Genomic DNA, 17,028 nt, shown 5'->3' with positions numbered 1-17,028 from the left:
TACTATGACAACACCATGAACAGAATGTATTCCTTTAAAAACAACACATAAGCAATAATATATTGCATATCCTTTAAACAAATAAATACAAAAATTACAGTGATACATTAAATGTGAAGTCATTAAGCTCAGATCAGGTCAGGAGGGAACCAGAGCCAGTTGACTTTCCGATGGAGCCGCCTCGACGATTTCGCCTGACATGAATGACTCCTGAAAGAAAGAACAAGTCAAAATCATTTGGAATCCCGGAGAACACATTCAAAAAAGAAGGAAGAAGGAGCAGGGCTGCTAAACATGAACAATATTTCAGAATGAAGAGAATTTTCAGATTTGAAAGATAATTTCTTAGTAACGCAAAGGAGCACCATTTTTGTTATGAAATCAGTTATTTAACATTGTCATCACTCAAAACTGCAAACAACAGACAAGCAGTCATTAACAATTCTATCGTACAAATTTGGTATGAATATAACTTTTGAATACATGTAACCAACATTTCCAATACAAAAAAATGAACATTCCTTGATTTGTTTTCTTCGATTTTTTGTCGTTTTTACAGAAAATGGGCATTTCATCATTCGCTATAAAATGTCATAGTAGACTATGTAACATTCTTGGTATTTGGTGGCTCTGTAGAAGCATCTTTTGCCATTAGTGGTAGGATTCCATCCTGAATCACACTTCACTCTAAGATTCCAGCAGATGTGTTTTTTGTTTCCCCAACAGAATTATAAGCTGGAAAGTGCATGCACTTTCCTATTCAAATGTTGTCTTGAAAAGAAAATGTACATACAGATGCTGCCCTACGTACGAACAACATAAGTTGAATTTGTTAGTAAGTTGCTTCAGTGCTATATTTTGCATATTTAAGGTTTATAAAAGTTTGTTTAAGGCTTGTATAAGTGACCTGTAATGGTTTGTAATAAAAAATAAACTTTTCATGAAATAATATGCTCTACTAAGATAAATAAAGTTAAGCGTAACTTACTTTTGGAAGATGAGCTTCCAGAGGTCGAAAAAAAAGTGTTCCGAAGATTTTTTCAACCGCATCAAGCTTTCTTATTCCACTTTCATTCAAAAAGAAACGGCTCGCTTCTTCTTCACGCTTTACACCAACCAGATTTAATGGATGTACGAGATATTAAACGATGAGAATGTCTTAAGTGCTGAGCGCGCTTAAGATACAGTACACATAGTATGTTTACACACTAATTAGGAAGTAGAAGCCGGACTTCTTCTTCAGGGTGGATGCTGGGTAACCTCTCACAGCGCCACCACATGCCAGTAGCGGCGGGAAAAAGGACTACAGTACTGTCCAGTACTTGGAAAACGGTGCACACCGTACCAAACCTCACTTACAGATCAGGATATTTTTCGACGTCCCGAAAAAAATTCTTATCTACCGTTTATCGTAAGTCGAATGGTCATAAGTAGGGGAGCTCCTGTACATGTGGACTGTCTTTCCTTCTATATATATATATATATATATATCTATATATATATATATATTGAATACTGTTCAAAACTGCTTCTGTAAATTCGAAGTCCTAGTAAAATTGAAGCCCTTTTTTAAACACTACACTGAGGCTGCAGAGCAAATTTCATTGACATTTTATGTTAATCACAGTATAGACAATCTTGAATGTATCGGGCAAACACCTTGTCATAGATGACTTTGACGATAAGGGAGCAGCTTGGACATGTGGCCACATCCTCACCGTTTTCCAGCTCCTCCTGTCAATAAAAACACAAACAAGATCAATTCAGTTGCTAGCATGGGTAGATTATGTACAGTACATGGACGTGAGCAATGTACTGAGTGCAGTACCACAGTGTCGTGCAATTAGGAGAGGCAGGTAAGGATATGCCTCACTAATCAGATATATAGATCATTTTCCTCATGTTGAGGTTTTTGAGTTTTTCCTTGCCCTCATGTAGATTTGGATCAGGGGATGTATAATAATGGTCTGCAATAATCTGTGCAGCCCTTTGATATACAAATAAACATGACTTCACTTGACTTCAAATCCCCGTAGGGAAATTCACATTTCCAGAAGTATCCTCATGTTTAAAAATAAAATAGATGTAGAATACAAAAATACCCAATATAACATGGAATAACATATATATATATATATATATATATATATATATATATATATATATATATAAAGTATTCAACATGGAAATATAATAGTAAGAATATATAAAATTGTTCTTTGTATTCATTGTTAAAGTTGTTTCTCATTTGACTTGATGATTTTGGTATTCAATTTTTCAAAATTGTTAAATTTTCAAACGAGATCATGCTTGTTATTAATACAATCAGTAGATTACTTACTACTGTGCTGAGGGTTTGCGGATAACGAGCCAGGAACAAAATTCTCTTGCAGAGGCCAATAATGACACCAAAAGTTCGGATTTGGCGCAAACTTCAGCCCCAAACAATAACATTGGTGATAGTATTAGCAAATAATCAGCAAGTCAATCCATCCAGCATTTTTTGTCTTTGCATACTTTTTTAAATGGAGGATGACCTATCTATTGATGCTTTTAATCAAAAGGAGAAGTGCGAGCCAAGTCCGTCATTTTATTTCTTTAGGTACAATTTATATGTTGTTTTTCTGAGCGAGATGTAGGATCATTTATTTGTAAATCTGACTGCCTCACCAGAGACGATCCTCACCGCACAGCACTGCTTTATAAACACTTGGTGTCCATTTATGTAATATCGTGAATATGTTTGGCCACAAAAATGAGCTGTCAATCGAAAAATAGTCTGTCACTTACTTGAAAACGTGCGAGAGAAGATCAGGTTTGGTATTTTTTTTCCAAATGCAACAATCTTAATGCAAATTTCATTACGAGTTAAAAATTGAATCAATTATTTAATAAAAATTTGATAAAAAATCTGCCGTTTCTCTACTTAATTTCCACACGAAGTTATTACAAGTTCAAGGCAAGCTGGCATTTACACATTGACTTCTCTGGTCACGGCCAAATCTGTATTGTTGAAGTAGTTTATGTAACACATTTTAGTCTAAAATAAGTTAGTCATAGATCCTAGTAGAGACTGAAATAATTATGACAAAATTATGTTATCTCAGGCCGTTGTGTTAATTTATTTTTGTATTAGCTGAAATATAAATATTAAAACAATCAGAATTAAAGAGCAACTGCGATGGTGTCACGCTTGTTCGCTTAGGGCGACTCACTTTGCTTATGGCGAATTTGTCTCCACATGGACAAGGGAAGTAATATGTTTCGGTGTCTTCGTCGTATTCGAAGTCTTCTATCTCAACTTCGTCGTGAAAAACAGACATTTTGACACAGACGATTCACGCGAGCGGTGCACATTTTACGAAGTCCACTCGGGCGCTACTTGATGACGTCATGACACGCGTCCCCGACAATTTGACGTAATTATCATGGAGAACCCCTTGAGCGAGTTGCTATGGAGCTATTATACGTCATTGCGTTTGCCATATTTAATGTGTCAAGAGGTTCATCTTCTTGTCTCGTGAGGGAGACAAAGCCTAAGTAAATACAATACTCGCATCTACTGCCCAGACACCACACACGCCCCATTTCTTAACCCGAACATTTACACACACCATACCAGTGGTCTCCACATTGGTGCCCGTGAGCGCCAGGGTGACCCTTTAGGCCCTAAAGTTTAGGGTGACTCAAGCAACCCCAAATATAACGCCGTAGCAATTTATCAAAACTCTATTTTCCTTAATAAAGGACAGGATAGGCTTAAATGTGATGAAACCGCTCACGCCCCCCTTCGCTCTGCCAGTGTCACTTCATTTTACTGGGACTGGGACAGCAAGGCGAGGTCGGAGTCTAAAGGAGTCGCAAGCCAGAACGAGAGACTAGACGAAGTCGGGGGACAAAAAGAGGTCGTAAGCCGAGACGGGAGAGCCGACGTGGTCAGGATCAAAACAGGTCGTAGCCAGAGACAGACGGGAGCAAAAAACAGGACAGGTGGGAGTCAGGGTCGAAAAAGGCTTGCCTAGTATACACTGAGGTTCGCAGACAGACTGACAACAGGGATCAACTCCACTCTTTTTAGAGTTTGCCGCTTTTTAGACCATTAAATGTGAATTTCCTACACATTAAATATTCAAATTATGGTCCATTTTTTTTCAAATAAAAAGAATAAGAAGAAAGAGATAAACTACTGCTTCTATCATAATTAACTATGTTTAAAGGGACAGTGTTTATTACTCAGTGCCTCAGAGTGTTACAAAAAAGAGAGTGCAGTTTTACAGACTGTTGAATGCTAATTACTTATCCATTAAACAACATTATGGCAAAAAAAAAAAACAAAAGAAAGAGATAAACAACTGGTGCTATTGTAATTAATATAATATATTGTAGCGAGCAGAGACGGGAGTCGTAGGCGGAGTGTCAAACAAAGGTGCCAAAGGACGCTGCTTTAATAACATGTAAACTTGCGATAACCAAAACAAACACACGAGAGTGGCTAGAACCGGTCGAATTAAGAGTCCCCCTAGGAACTCGCTAACTAAACAATAGTTCCGTGGGTGAATTATGTACAACCCACTACACAAGCCCCCCCAGAATTCACCCATAGTCAAAGTCTCTGTGCCTGGTTGGGACGCTGACCCGGCCACTGCGGGTACAAGGAGTTGGAATAGCAGGGGGGTGAGAGCTTGTGGACTCAGTTGGAAAGCCCACAGTTGCTGGGGGCGGAGGGTCAGAGTGGGTACCCACGGGACCGAAGGGTCGTGCCGCAGGAGGACGGCCGCGCCGTGGGGCTTGGGCCAGTTCCAATGGCTTGGACATATGCATGTGGGCAGGCTTAACCCTGTCCACGGAGACAGTCTCTGGCCTACCACCGATGTCCACGACCATGGTCTTGTCGCCATGCTGCAGGACCTTAAACGGTCCATCATAAGGAGGGCGCAATGGTCCGCGGTGGGCATCGTGGCGAATGAAAACAAAACCAGCCGAGCGCAGGTTGGAGGGAACCCGTGAAACTGGCCTGCCGTGTCGCGATGTGGGGATAGGCACAAACGCTCCCGCAGTGCCCTGCAAGATGGACTTCTCCCTGGATGCAGCCCAGGGTGTCGTTGGGTCTGGGATGAAATCACCTGGCACCCGCAGCACTTGACCGTAAACCAACTCAGCTGAAGAGCACTGAAGGTCCTCTTTGGGAGCGGTCCTCAGTCCCAGCATGACCCAGGGTAGCTTATCGACCCAGTCCCCATCGGTCAGGCTGGCGCGCAAGGCCGCTTTCATCGAGCGGTGGAACCGCTCGCACAACCCGTTAGCCTGGGGGTGGTAGGCAGTGGTGCGGTGAAGTTTGACTCCAAGGCTCTCGGCAACCGTGTTCCACATCTCGGAGGTGAACTGTGCGCCCCTGTCAGATGAGAGATCTGCAGGGGGTCCAAAACGGGCGACCCAGGTTCCGATGAACGCCCGGGCCACATCGACAGCTGAGGTGGAAGTCAGCGGAACTGCTTCAGGCCAACGGGTCGTCCTGTCCACCATCGTCAGGAGGTAAGTGAAACCGTGTGAAGGGGGCAGTGGGCCCACCAGGTCAATGTTAACGTGGTCAAACTTCCGTTCGGGGATGGCAAATGGTACCAATGGGGCCTTGATGTGACGGTGCACTTTGGCACGTTGACATGCCACGCATGAGTCGACCCAGTCCCGGACGTCCTTTCTCATCCCTTTCCACACAAACTTCTGGGCCACTAGCTTAATGGATGCTTTCCTGCCAGGATGAGACAGGCCATGTATTGCCTCAAAAACAGCCCGACGCCAGCCAGCAGGGACAAGCGGCCTAAGCCAACCCATGGAGACGTCACAACAAAGCTTGGCCCCTGAGTTTCCGACCGCAACCTCCTCCAGCCGCAAACCAGTGTCTGAGCTCTTGAGCGTTTGGATGCCGTTATCAGAAGCCTGGTCCACACTCATACTGGAATAATCAAGCCCCAATTGCACAGCGCTGATGGTTGCTCTGGACAGGCAATCCGCAACCACGTTGGACTTCCCAGCAATGTGCCTGATGTCAGTCGTGTATTCCGATATGAATGACAGCTGGCGCTGCTGGCGGGCAGACCATGGTTCGGACGTCTTGGACATGGAGAACGTAAGAGGCTTATGATCAACAAAGACGATGAACTCACGGCCCTCCAAGATGAAACGGAAGTGGCGAATCGCCAACCAGATGGCAAGTAGTTCTCTGTCGAATGCACTGTATTTACGTTCTCTGGGGACCAGCTGGCGACTAAAAAAGGCGAGTGGCTGCCAAGCATTGTCAACCCACTGCTCGAACACAGCACCCACTGCAAGGTCTGATGCGTCTGTAGTCAGTGCGACTGGGGCTCCGGGGGCTGGGTGAGCCAGCATGGCTGCCTGGCACAGCGCGGTTTTTGTGTCCTTGAATGCCTTGATCCTCTCAGCGGTCCATTCAACAGCTTGATTGGGTGACCTACCCTTGAGGGCTTCGTAGAGTGGGCGCATGACATCAGCGGCTCGGCGAATAAACCTATGGTAGAATGTCACCATGCCGAGAAACTCCCTGAGGCCCCGTGCTGTTGGCGGCTGAGGAAAGGTGGAGACGGCCTCTACCTTAGACGGCAGGGGGGAAGCCCCATCCTTGGTGATGAGATGCCCAAGGAAGTGGATGGAGGGTACGCCAAAAACACATTTCGCGGGATTTATAATCAGGCCATGCTGACTGAGCTTGGTGAAGAGGTCTCTGAGGTGCTCCAAGTGTTCCTCTTCTGAGGAGCTGGCAACCAGGACGTCGTCCAGGTAGACGAACACAAAAGGCATGTCCCTGAGCACTGAATCCATCAGCCTTTGGAAGGACTGAGCGGCATTTTTTAGTCCGAACGGCATCCTGAGAAATTCGAACAACCCAAATGGAGTTATCACGGTCGTCTTCGGTATATCTGAGGGATGCACTGGCAGTTGGTGGTATCCGCGCACGAGGTCCACCTTGGAAAAGAGAAGTTTGCCCGCCAGGTGTGCAGAGAAGTCTTGAATGTGCGGGACCGGGTAACGGTCGGGCGTGGTAGCCTCGTTAAGGCGGCGATAGTCCCCGCATGGGCGCCAGCCACCGCCTGGTTTCGGGACCATGTGTAATGGAGAGGCCCAGGGGCTGTCTGATCGGCGAATGATGCCGAGACGTTCCATGTGAGCAAATTCGGATTTAGCAACTGCCAGTCTGTCTGGATTGAGTCGTCGGGCCCTGGCATGAACCGGGGGCCCCTTGGTTTCAATGTGGTGCTCAACCCCATGTCTGGTCGTGGAGGCTGAGAAGGTGGGCTTCGCCAGACTGGGGAACTCGGCGAGGAGCCGGTGGTAAATATCACCGTCCAAGAGAGAGCTGGACAGACCCTCAAAAATCCCCTTGTCGCGGACACACGCGAGAGAGGAGAAATTCAATGCGTCAACGAGGCGGCCATTTTTCACATCGACGAGTAATCCATTGGCACACAGAAAATCTGCACCAAGAAGAGGAAAAGCAATATCCGCAGTGACAAAGTCCCATGTAAACTGCTGACCCCCAAAACACACGTCCACTGTCCGTGTCCCGTATGTGCGGATGGGGGTGTCATTGGCAGAAGTTAATGGAGGTCCATGTGTTCCCCCCCCCACATCGTCCACAGTGGCAGGGAGGACGCTCCTCTGGGCGCCGGTGTCACACAAGAACTTTTGGCCGGAGATGGCGTCCCGGATGAACAGTAGCCGGTTTCTTGCGCCTGCACTCACGGCCGCTACAGAGTGCAGGCCTCGAAGTTTCCCGTCGCGTTGGAGGTGCAAGGGGGACGGCACTTCTTGGCCCTGGGCCCAAAACGTGCATGTTAGTAACACAGACCTGACACATTCTGATCGTCGGTGGCCGCGCGTGCCTTGCTGGCTGGGGGCGTCGCACTTGATGGTGTGTAGGCGCGTGTAGGGGCCAGCACCTCATGTGTGTATCTATGCGTGGCCAGGAAAAACCGGTCCGCTTCCTCTGCCAGTGCACGCGGATCTGTAATGGTTGTATTTGCAAGCGCCGTCTGGACATGCGGCGGCATGTGACGCAGAAAAAGTTCAATGAAAAGAAAATTTGGCTCTTCGGTGCCAAGCAAGTTTAACATCATTTCCATGTGATCCGATGGCTTACTGTCTCCTAAGCCCTGAATAGCAAGGAGGCGTCGAGCACGCTCAGAACGCGACAGTTCAAAGATTCTGAGGAGATATGCCTTCAGTCCCTTATATTTATCCAGTTCAGGAGGGGATGTGATGAAACTCACCGCTCTGGCTGCAGTTGAGCTCCCCAGAGCAGACACCACGTGGTAATAGCGAGAGTCATCGTTAGTGATTCCGTGCAGGGCGAATCGAGCTTCTGCTTGTGCGAACCACGTTAGCGCTGATGACTCCCAGAACTCGGGGAGCTTGAGAACGGGCGCGTATGCCATGACGGTATGCTCAGTAGTATGCACAGCCTCGGAAACTTCCACGAGACTAATGTCGGGGTCACCAATGTAGCGAGCAGAGACGGGAGTCGTAGGCGGAGTGTCAAACAAAGGTGCCAAAGGACGCTGCTTTAATAACATGTAAACTTGCGATAACCAAAACAAACACACGAGAGTGGCTAGAACCGGTCGAATTAAGAGTCCCCCTAGGAACTCGCTAACTAAACAATAGTTCCGTGGGTGAATTATGTACAACCCACTACAATATAATATATAATTCATGTTTAAAGTGACGGTGTGTATTACATAGTGCCACCTAGTGGTAGAAACAATCTATTCCATTAAAAACAAAATAAATAATTACGTAAAAATACATGAACTATTATATCAACATGTATTTTTAACATACTCATAGGTTGAAACATTTGCATTCATTTACATAACATGATCCTCACCTAGAGCTAGAGGAAGTTTACATATAAGTCTGCCATCTTGCTGCTTTGGGTACCCAAAAACTAAAAGTCTGGGCCAAAACATAAGAAACAAAATGGTGAGTTTTGTTATTACTTCATAGCACTCGTTTTTCGTTGCGCTAAACTAGGGGTTACCAACCCCATGCCCGCGGACACTCTGACGCCCACGACGAGATTATCACTTGCCCGTGGGGTTGTTCTAAAAATAGACCTAATCACAAACTATTAATGTCTAAAATGTGAATAAGCCGTGCTGCGATTTAAAAAAATGCATTTACAGTGCTGTAAATAAACAACAAAAAGTAAAATAAATAAATAAAACCTAAAAAATAAAAAAAATCAAAGTAGCAGAGTTCAATAATCAGAAAGTAACATGCTCATAAGAATCACAGCCTCAATCTTGAGCGTCGCTGAGGAATCAAAAAGTGTTTCTACACAAATAAACATGGCGAGAAAAGGAAGAACACGTATCATTTTCGAAGTGAATGGGAGGAACATTTATTTTTTATTGAATGTGACAAAAACTCGCGAGTGTGGCCGCGGCATAGCGGCACCACTTGGAGCGCCACTTTAGCAGTTCTAAAACTTCCATGCTACCGGACAGCAAACGGCAAACAGAAAAGGCCTGCGACTTAAAGGCAATTTAATAAGCATTTTTTTGATAAAGAAGACTAGATTTTCAGACCTTGCAACATGGGAAACTAAACCTTTTGAGGTGTGAACTGCAGTGCAAAGGTAAAACTTGCTGACATGTTCAGTTTTGTCAATGCATTTAAAACAGGAGTCATGGTCAGCGCGTGTGCAGCACAGATAGATAGATAGATAGATAGATAGATAGATACTTTGTTCATCCCCGAAGGGAAATTCACATTTCCAGCAGCATCCCTGAGCTGAGAACAATCGAGAACAATCGAAAATAACACGGGAGCTGCTGGAGTGGCTGCCATTCGTGACGGCGCCGGAAGAAAAGATTCAATTTGAATCATGTACAAACAAACAAACAATTGAATCATGTACAAACAAACAAACAAACAAACAAAATATTCATGTTTCAATAAGTGGAGTGTTAATAAAATGGTGGGAAAATAATTTCTGATACTGATATAACCAGGTAAAACTAATTTTAAGTTACCTGTCCAAATGAATGTTGTGCCATCTCACCTTTCCCACTCTCTCTCCTCTCACCTTTCCCACTCTCTCTCCTGCAGTTGACTTGCTGCTGCTCGCTCCTGAAACTAATACTTACCTCTTTGTGTATTGTGCAGTCCCTTCTCAAGTTTCTTCATCTTCCTCGTCATGAATGGCACGTTCTGAGGTCATGAGATTGAACCTCCTGTGTGGAGTTTGCCGATCTTACGTGGGTTTCTCTTAAGATTTGTAATTTTTACACCGCCCTTACTCGTGAAATTGCGGTAAGATGTTTTCTATTGAGTGACGCACGCACCGTATTTCGTTTTGCTAGTTGTTGATTGCCATGTTGGATTGGATGGAGCTGTGTTCTTGTTTGCTTGCTGTTAAGAATAAATATTCTTAAAAGCTGAACCACAATGTCCTGCTTATCTACTCACGCGTGAGGAAACTGCACACTCTGTCATATCCTTAACAGTTTCCTCCGGAGCACTCCGGTTTCCTCCCACTTTCCAAAAACATGCATGTCAGGTTAATTGGCCGGTCCAAATTGTCCTTAGGTGTGAATGAGCGAGCGAATTGTCTGTTCCTATGTGCCTGTGACTGGCTGACAACCAGTCCAGGGTGTCCCCTGCCCACTACCTGAAGTTAGCTGGGATGGGCTCCAGCACCCCCGCGACCCTACCGAGGACAAGCGCTGCAGATAATAGAGGGATGGATGATTAACATTTTATCCATTCATTTACAGACAAAAAGAAGTGAGACTTTTGATGAAGCTGAAGAAAAATTTAGACTTGGACAAGAGTTTGAGAAAAGGTTTTGTGATTTTTATCATTTTGAGCCATGCGTGCCGTGCATTTCTAAACCTTTCATGCAAGTGGATGCAGCATGTATTTTGGAGCAACTGACTGCAACGTTCTCCTTGGATGTTGGTCATATAGAGATTGAAATTGTAACTTAGTGATCAGTAGAAATGCGATAAGATTTATTTCAAAAGTAGTCTATTTATGTAGAATTTAACAAAATGTATCATTTGTACAAACATGATACTGAGTTTGAACTGAAACTGATAGTCTTTAAAAAATGAACGTGATTTCCTGTAAAATGTGAAAGTTGTCATTTGTTTTTGAAACAGTTGGAAAGATAAATAAGAAATAAAAAATTTCATGTTGTAGTTTATCTGTTTCCTCCACCTTAATCATTCTGAATACGTAATTAAAATTATGAATCAATTCCCACGTAAAAAGTCAGTAATATAGAAAATGTGATTAATTCATTAAAAATCTTGTATCAGAAGTGTGTTATCAACGTGCCCTCTCAGTGCCCTTGAAGTTGCTCTCGGGCTCAAAAGGGTTGGAGATCCCTACGGCAATTATGCCTCAAACAAAATGACATTTCCCTGTCTTTTGCGTCAAATATAAAGCTGGCCCTGCCACCGGACATCAAGCTGGCGCGCGTGGTCGTCTGCAGGACGCCGTGCGTGGGCTTGCTCGTGCTTAAGCTTGCCATCCCGGACTTGCATGTAGTCAACGTGCGCCAAGACGTATAAAGGAGGAGAGTGATGAAAATGTGTCGCGTGCACGGTCTTGGTGCTGGTTCCAGTTTCGTACGTGGTGCGCTCCGCAGCTATGTGCTTCTTTGACGAGTAGGTGCCGCGGATGTTGCGCTGCGTTGGGAGTTTGGGGATGCACTTTCGGGTGGACCGTGGGCGTGCTGCACACGATGGCCGGATCCGCACTTCCTGCACGTCGCTGTGGAACCGTCACAGCCCCGGCCCGATGGATCGGCTGCAGCACAGGCCGATAACAGAGTACGCCTGATAAGAACACTTGAACTGATTTTCCCCTTATGAATAGAGAGCCATTTAAGACTCATTCGCGGACATTTTCGCTGCGCCAAAACACAATAAAAGTCACAAGTACAACAAAACGATTCAATTCCTTGGTCTGCAACCCTTTGATCCCGGAGATTTTTCAGAGCTGTTTTATGATGGAAAATGATGGGGAAGGGAAAGATATATGTTTTTTTTGAAAGATGGTTTCTTTAGTCTGGTAAGCTTGTTCTTTACGATAAAGTTATCTGAATAATATAACTTTGGTGCAGAAGTGCGCATTGCTGCAACGAACTGCAGCGCCAAAGTGTGTTACTCAAGTAAAAATACTCTCACTTCATAAAAATATTACCCAAATAAATGAAAAAAGGAGTCCTTTAAATATGCATGAGTAAAAGTACAGTGCATGCTGTGCAGATCCTCCAAAGAAAGAAAACCCCCAAATTTAAAAATACCACCTTAAAGCCCTGGTACAAGTTCAGTCCGAAACGTAGTCAGTAAAACAACAACAGGTAAAAAAATAATGCAATTTATTCTTTGTTCTGTTTGCCCAGTGCCAAACAACACACAGCCCGGTACCAGTCTGCGGACCAGTGGGTGCCATCTACTGCCTTATGGTGTGAAATATTGTTCTTAAAAAGTTGATCAATCCATACTTTCAGAAAACTATGCCATTAACCCAGCCTTTCTTTTTTAAATGATTATTAAATTTTTAAAACGGCTCCCAAAGATTCGAAGGTCTGTTAAAATCGACCAATTTAGTAGATTTTTTCATTTTGAGCCAAATATTTTGGGCCAAAAATTGATAATGTAAATGTCTTTCGGATGCAAGATTGTTTGTTGTGAGTCCAACTTACTGAAGAGTAAAGCTACACAAAGCGCATACTTATATTCAGTAACAAATTAGCCTTTTTTATTTGGTGATTTCTGATTTTTATCGGTATATATTTTGAATATTTATGGACGTTATTTGTGTTTTGTTGCTCAAGCCCAAGGATGGGTGGGTTGATTTGGTGTTAAAAGAGAGGGAGAGGAGGCCGCTGATGCAATTTACTCATTGACTTGTTTGACATTTACACATAAATCAAAATAAACTGTGCCAATTGCATTTGATTTACCATTTCATAAGGCTACTGTTTGAATTGTTTTATAAATGCATGTTGCGCATGGGCACGTTCTGTTTTGTTGTTGTTTTTTCGGAAATATTTGATTTGTTTAATGCATATCTTTAAGGTTACTTGTTTAGTTTAAGTTTATTTAGCAATGAATCATACTGTAATTCATTAATATCGTAATGAAGTAATTTTCTTATATTAAACCAGGTAATAGACATGTAAAACCAAAAATGAATCAAGGCTCCTTAGTTGTTGTATTCAGATGTTTATTTGAAATGTTCTTCTTTATATTTTGTACGTATGATTCTTTTAAATAATTGACATGAAATATCCCAAAACCTTTTTAATGAGTTCAAATAAACACAGTTAAATCAGTAAGTACTGAATTGGGGTATTTATTAATTCGACAGTGCGAAAATGACCTTAGGTTTTTAGCCACACTTGAGTCTCATTTATGTTAGGGAGAGTACTTTGCTTAGGTCTATTGGGTAGCAGTTACCATAAAATAAATGTAATGTATTTGAACTACTCATAAAAAAAAGAAAAGATCTCTCTACCAAATATACTCACAAAAAAGAGTACATTAAGGGCGCACTTTTTAAAAACTTTTTATTTTTAGACATCAACACAATCAAGCATGTGTTTTTTTAGTCCAAACGTAAAAAAATATCTGATATTTGTTTATTCAGTTACATTTACTACAATATTTATGCCACTTATAAAAACGTTTTAGCTAATTTCTTGTTGTCACCCATGTAGCCCGTCCAGATTGAAATACCTGGAAAGAAAAGTAAAAATAAGCATTCCTTAATTTTTTGCCTTTTGATGGAGAACTCAAATGTTTTCAATGTCATCCAAACAATAAATGAGTTAGCCTGATTGTTTTGATACCACATTACTGTACTGTATTCTATCTTTCAATGCACATGCAGGGACACATGTCTGAACAAAGGTTGCTCAAGGTGACCACCCCAGTGCGACACCTTAAACATAAAAGCCTGAATTGAATCGCCAATGGAGTTTAGAAAGGAGTAGGAAAGTATTCACCTTGCATTTTTTCCCTTGTTGGGTCTCATCAGCAGCCAAACGGCAACTCTTTGTGGCCGCCATCAGTTGATTATTGCGTCAAATGCACCGCCTGGGGCTCGGTTCAATCACCTTCCAAAGGGTCCCCACAATTCATTATCAATTTTCTATTTATTACATATGTTACATTTGAGGACTGGCACAACCTGGTAATGCGGAAAGATGGAGAAGACTGCTTTCTCCCACTCACTAATGGTGCCATTTGTTTGAAAGCAAAAAGAGCAAAAAAACGGTCAATTTTAGGTTGTTAAAATTGTGTGGTTGTTTTATAGGGGAAAATTAAATGTAATCACTTATCACCGAAAAGGATTAATTATTGACCCAACTGCTATCGATTAGAATTAAAGATAAATCCTGTACTGTTATTCGATTTTTCATGAATGATTAGCCTAAATAATTACGCAGTCTGAGTGATATTGCAGTCAATATGACCTAATTCTGGCTTTTTGTAGAAACAATCAGCAACCATAATTAATGTCGCCTTGCATAAATATAAGTTGGGTCAATTGACTTAAGCTGCTAATTCATTAATAATAGTGGATTGATTTTAAACCAAATTTTTTAATGGGTTCATTTCTTATCTACATAGAGTTTATGCAAATCCATAGAATTCAGAGATGAAAATAAAAGAAAAACATGTCAAATATTTTTGGAAGCTTTGTACCAAACAAACTGGTTTTGGATGTTTTCTATTTTTGGGTTGTGTGCCAAGAATTATATAAGTTAGTTATTTTTATCTACTCAAAATATAATTATAATTAATATTCATTCATGCATTCATTCATTACCTGCACCGCTTATCCTCAGTAGGGTCACGGGTATAATTAATATGTTATAACAATATTACAAATAATATAATAATAATGGGATTCGAGTGAAGAAAAAAGTTGTTACATGTCAGAAAGTATTGTAATTTTGACACAATTTTGTTCGGATCAATTTAAGTACTGGAATCTACTTTAGTAATGACTTAGAACTGAGTCTCCTTTTGCCAACTGATTGATAGCCGTGATAAGAAAAAAATAAAAATAAACTACACCCCATGGTTCACTTTTGTATACATGATTGGGTTCGTTTTAATACTAATTGGATTTAGATGTGTATCAAACAAAAAATAGAAAGGATGAACTTGTTACAAATTTCTACTTGAATTTTAAGAATTTTGCTACTTTTTTGCTTTGGTAAAAAGCAATAATTTTTGGGACTCTTTTCAATCATTTAAACTGTTTACACAAAATAAGGCAATTACTTCATCATCTGCGCTCCTCACTCAAGCAATGTCAAGGCTAACCTAAATCTCCCTAAATTGTATTATTGCCCTGCTCAGAGCTGCTCAGTCTCTGATAAAAGTGGCGCCAAGACTGCAAAGTCTTTCTGGACCAGACCCAAAATCCAGACGTTATTCCAACAAGCATGGTCATCAGATACTTGATCATGAACACGGTCAAGTCGGGCGTCTGCCGATCTGAGTTTTCCTCCGGACACGGCACAGAGAAGTGTTTGCAGGTTTGCTCATGCCAGGTCAGCTCCCAGCGCCAACGAAGAGTGTGCTCATAGAAGTGGCAGGCCACTACTGCCGAGGCAGGGAGCGTGTACAGGACACCAAACAAGCCGATCCGCACTATCAGCTTTTCCAGCTTGTCTGTCCTGGTTCCCCCAACTTTCATAATGGTGCGGATGCGAAAGAGCGACACAAAGCCGGCCAGCAGAAGAGAAGTTCCCACCAGGAAGTAAAAAAACAACGGAGCCAGCACAAAAATTCGAAGGGCCTCCACGTCATTCACACCCACGTAACACATGCCGGTCAGAAGGTCCCCATCGACCTTCCCCATTGTCAGGATGGCGAGAGTTTTGAATGCTGGTATCGCCCATGCCGCCAGGTGAAAGTAACGCGACATGGCCTCAATAGCTTCGTGGCCCCACTTAAATCCCGCCAACAGGAACCAGTTTAACGACAGGATCACCCACCAGACAGAACTCGCCATGCCGAAAAAGTAGGCCACCGTGAAGAGGATAGTGCAAATCTCCTTTTTGGTTCCTTGAATCACCAGCTTGTAACCGTCCGCCTTGAACTTGTTCATGCAAACAACTTTGTCCTCGAGCAGGAAACCGGTGACGTAAACCAACGCCACCATGAAGTTGCAACCAGAAAGAAAGATAACAGATCTCTCAGGGTACCGAAACCGCTTGGGATCAACAGCAAAGGTGAGGATGCTGAAGAGCGTGCTGACACAGCAGAGGACAGACCAGACGGCTACCCAAACCCGGATTAACTTTATCTCATCCTCCCTGAAGTACATGACCCCGTTGGGTTTTGAGACCTCACATGGCGCACCACAGTTCTCTGCCCCAAGGAAGCGGTAACCCAAGTATGGTGGCACCTGGAGCTGCGAAGGACAGGAGAAGGCAGTGTTCCTTGAGGGGTAAGACGGAAAGTTCAACAGTAGGTCCTGCGTCGTAGCTGTTGTGGGATCGGTTGCATCTGATGAGTTCTGACCCACACAGATTTCTCCGGTGCCATGGACAGGGAAGTTCTCGCATCGCAGCCTCTTGGGCCACTGGAAGCCGAATTTATTCATCAGCTCCTCGCAGCCTCGCCGGGCTCGTTCGCACAAAGTCCTGCAAGGAGGGATGGCTTGCTCCAAAACTGTGCACACTGGGGCATACATGGAGCACAAAAAGAACTGAAGATCGGCTGAGCACTGGACTTTGACCAGCGGGTAGAACTGGTGGACCTCCAGCCCAGCATCTTCCTGGTTGATGTGGCCGAGCAGGTTTGGCATGATGGTTTGGTTGTAGGCAATGTCGATGCACAGGGGGATGGAGATGGCCTGGCAGAATCCATGTTCCGGGATAGCAAAGCCTTTATTCTCCTGAGCCGAACTCGACGGGACCAGCAAGAGTAAAGCAGAACCAAGCCACCAGGGGAAAGTGCCCCAAGTCGCCAT

The 17,028-nt window shown here is 43.3% G+C and overlaps 2 protein-coding genes and 1 pseudogene across 2 annotated transcripts; 1 reads left to right on the top strand and 2 right to left on the bottom strand.

The window, feature by feature from the left end:
• dph3 (diphthamide biosynthesis 3) lies at window positions 1–3,410 on the bottom strand. The gene is made up of 3 exons (XM_088329939.1): window positions 3,216–3,410; window positions 1,660–1,734; window positions 1–210 (listed from the first exon to the last, which is right to left on the bottom strand). The coding sequence occupies exons 1-3, from the start codon at window positions 3,321–3,323 to the stop codon at window positions 139–141; spliced, it is 255 nt and encodes an 84-aa protein (XP_088186065.1). The 5' UTR covers window positions 3,324–3,410; the 3' UTR covers window positions 1–138.
• Window positions 3,411–6,064: 2,654 nt separating this feature from the next.
• LOC148369408 (claudin-22-like) lies at window positions 6,065–11,868 on the top strand (annotated as a pseudogene).
• Window positions 11,869–15,381: 3,513 nt separating this feature from the next.
• On the bottom strand, window positions 15,382–17,028 carry LOC148369407 (frizzled-7-like). The gene has a single exon (XM_088329938.1). It carries the CDS (start codon window positions 17,026–17,028, stop codon window positions 15,382–15,384), a length of 1,647 nt encoding a protein of 548 aa, XP_088186064.1.

Source organism: Urocampus carinirostris, chromosome 3 (assembly GCF_059441175.1).
Source record: "Urocampus carinirostris isolate Australia breed hairy pipefish chromosome 3, RoL_Ucar_1.0, whole genome shotgun sequence".
Lineage (NCBI taxonomy): Eukaryota > Metazoa > Chordata > Actinopteri > Syngnathiformes > Syngnathidae > Urocampus > Urocampus carinirostris.
This window is presented reverse-complemented; position numbering and strand designations above follow the sequence as displayed.